The 2,500-nt window shown below is 17.8% G+C and overlaps 1 protein-coding gene and 1 non-coding gene across 2 annotated transcripts; both read left to right on the top strand.

Annotated features, from left to right (window-relative positions):
• Positions 1-470: 470 nt before the first annotated feature.
• On the top strand, positions 471-1,141 carry PF3D7_1341200 (60S ribosomal protein L18, putative; the record flags this gene model as incomplete). Its single annotated transcript, XM_001350098.1, has 2 exons — positions 471-506; positions 623-1,141. The coding sequence occupies 2 exons, from the start codon at positions 471-473 to the stop codon at positions 1,139-1,141; spliced, it is 555 nt and encodes a 184-aa protein (XP_001350134.1).
• A 1,150-nt stretch (positions 1,142-2,291) lies between these two features.
• Positions 2,292-2,399, top strand: PF3D7_1341100. Its single transcript, XR_002273079.1, has one exon. It is a non-coding gene; the product is annotated as a U6 spliceosomal RNA (small nuclear RNA).
• Positions 2,400-2,500: the final 101 nt, after the last annotated feature.

The following is a 2,500-nucleotide window of genomic DNA, read 5'->3' as shown; positions in this document are numbered from 1 at the left end:
ATATGATATATATATATATACTCCATATTTTATTATATGTAAAAATAAAAAAATAATAAAGAAATTTTTTTTTTTTTTTTTTTTGATTTAAGAATGAAAAATTAATGATATATTTTATATTTTAAAATAAAATATTTTTTTTCTGATTTGTTTTTTCAACAATATTAATATATATATTTATATATATATGTATTTTATTTTTATATGAAAAAATCACCATTTAATTAAAAAGTAAGAAAAAAGAAAAGAAAAAAGAAAAGAAAAGAAAATTTTTTTAATATTAATAAATATTTAACATTTATAAGAATTATTTTTATTATTATATGTTCTTCCTAAAAATACATTTATCAATATATTATTTCTTACATTTCTGTTATTAATATATATAAATTTATATATTATTTTTTTTTTCTTTTTTTTTTTCTCATAGCTTGATATATAATATTATAAAAAAACAAAAAAAAACAAAAATGGTTAAAAAAATAGATAACTCTTTAAATACAAATGTAAGTTTAAAAATATCAAAAAAAAAAAAAAAAAAAAAAAAAGAAAAATTTGAACATATATTATATATATATATATTTATTTATTTATTTTATTCCTCCCCCTTGTGCCTTTTTAGATACACCAATATCATATTGTTGGAAGAGCTATTCCTACAGCTAAGGATAAGAACCCAAATGTTTATCGCATGTGTATATTTGCTAAGAATGACACTAATGCAAAATCTCGCTTTTGGTACTTTATGAAAAAGATTAATAAACTTAAAAAATCTAATGGAGAATTATTAGCATGTGAACAAATTAAAGAAAGATTTCCCTTACGTGTAAAGAACTATGGTGTTTTATTAAGATATGATAGTAGAACAGGTACTCATAATATGTATAAAGAATTTAGAGATACAACCAAAGAAGGAGCCATAGCTCAATTATATTCTGAAATGGCTGGTAGGCACAGAGCAAGAGCCTCATCTATTAATATTATAAGAATCTCTGAAATTAGTTCTAGCTTAGTCAGGAGACCACATATTAAACAATTATTAAAAAGAAGACTAAGATTTCCAGCATTGCATTTACCAACCTTACAAAAGGAATATAGAAAGAAATTTGCATCAAAAAGACCATCCACATATAGAATGTAAAACGGTAAAAATAATAACACGAATTATCACAATAATTTTTCACATATGTATATATATATATATATTATCAAAGGGACAACCGTTTCAAGAAAGCAAATGTTATTATTTTGTTTTTATTCTAATGTATGTAAGCCAAAAACCAATAAAAAAGTAATAATTAAAAAGGAAATAAAATAAATATACATATGTAATTATACTTATATAATAAGTATGTATATTTTTTATTATTTTTTTTTTTTAATGCTATTTATTTATTATTGCATCTTTTTATTTAATTTTTGTATTTTTTTATATAATTCCTTTATTTCTTTATTTCTTTCTTTATTTCTTTTTTTTTTTTTTTTTTTTTTTTTTTTTCCTTTAATTAAACTTTAAAAGACGTTATAAATTTTAAACATATTTTATAAATAAAAAAAAAAAAAAAAAAGACGAAATAATAAAATAAACGAAGATAAAGTAATATTTTGTTATTATGTCACATAGTATGTGTACTACAATTATTTATGGATGCAAATTATTAAATTGGTAGTTATTATATACATACATGTTTTTTTTTTTGTGTGTATTAAAAGGAACTATTATATAAATAGAACAATTTCATGACATTTGGATTTCTACACATCTTGAGGTTTTACAATAATATCTTCTTTTTTTTTTTTTCTCTTCTATATATGAAATATATTGTAAAAAGGTACAATATATATAATATTTATATACTATGAAAAAAAAAAAATATATACATAAACTAATAATAATTTATTCTAATTTAATATAAAAAAAAATTCTTGCTTGTTCAGATAAATAAAAGAAATTTATATAAATAGCTATATTTTTTTTTTTTTTTTTTTTTTTTTTTTCTAATTATAAATATAATTATTCATTTAAAAAATTTTAAATATTTAAATATTTCATAAATTAAAAAAAAAAAAAAAAAAACTATTAATATAATAAACTTTTATTTTTACTGTAATATAATTTTTTATAATGTAAAAATAAAGGGTAAATTATTATTAAAAAATGTATATGTTATGTATATATAACATAATATATTATAATATATATATATATATATATATATATATAATATTAGAGTAACCAAAATGCATAATTTTTCCTATATGCACATATTTCATATTAAGTATATAATATTGGCTCTCTTCGGAGATGCCGTTTGTTAAAATTGGAACGATACAGAGAAGATTAGCATGGCCCCTGCGCAAGGATGACACATGACGTTCGAGAAGGAATGTAATTTTTTTTTTATTATTTCCTATAAAATAATATATATATATATATATATATATATATATATATATTTTAAATATAATGAAGTTTTTAAGGCTACCATAAAAAAAAAAA

This window comes from Plasmodium falciparum (assembly GCF_000002765.6).
Source record: "Plasmodium falciparum 3D7 genome assembly, chromosome: 13".
Classification (NCBI taxonomy): domain Eukaryota; phylum Apicomplexa; class Aconoidasida; order Haemosporida; family Plasmodiidae; genus Plasmodium; species Plasmodium falciparum.
Note: the sequence above shows the minus strand (reverse complement) of the source record. Positions and strands in the feature narration are given on the sequence as shown.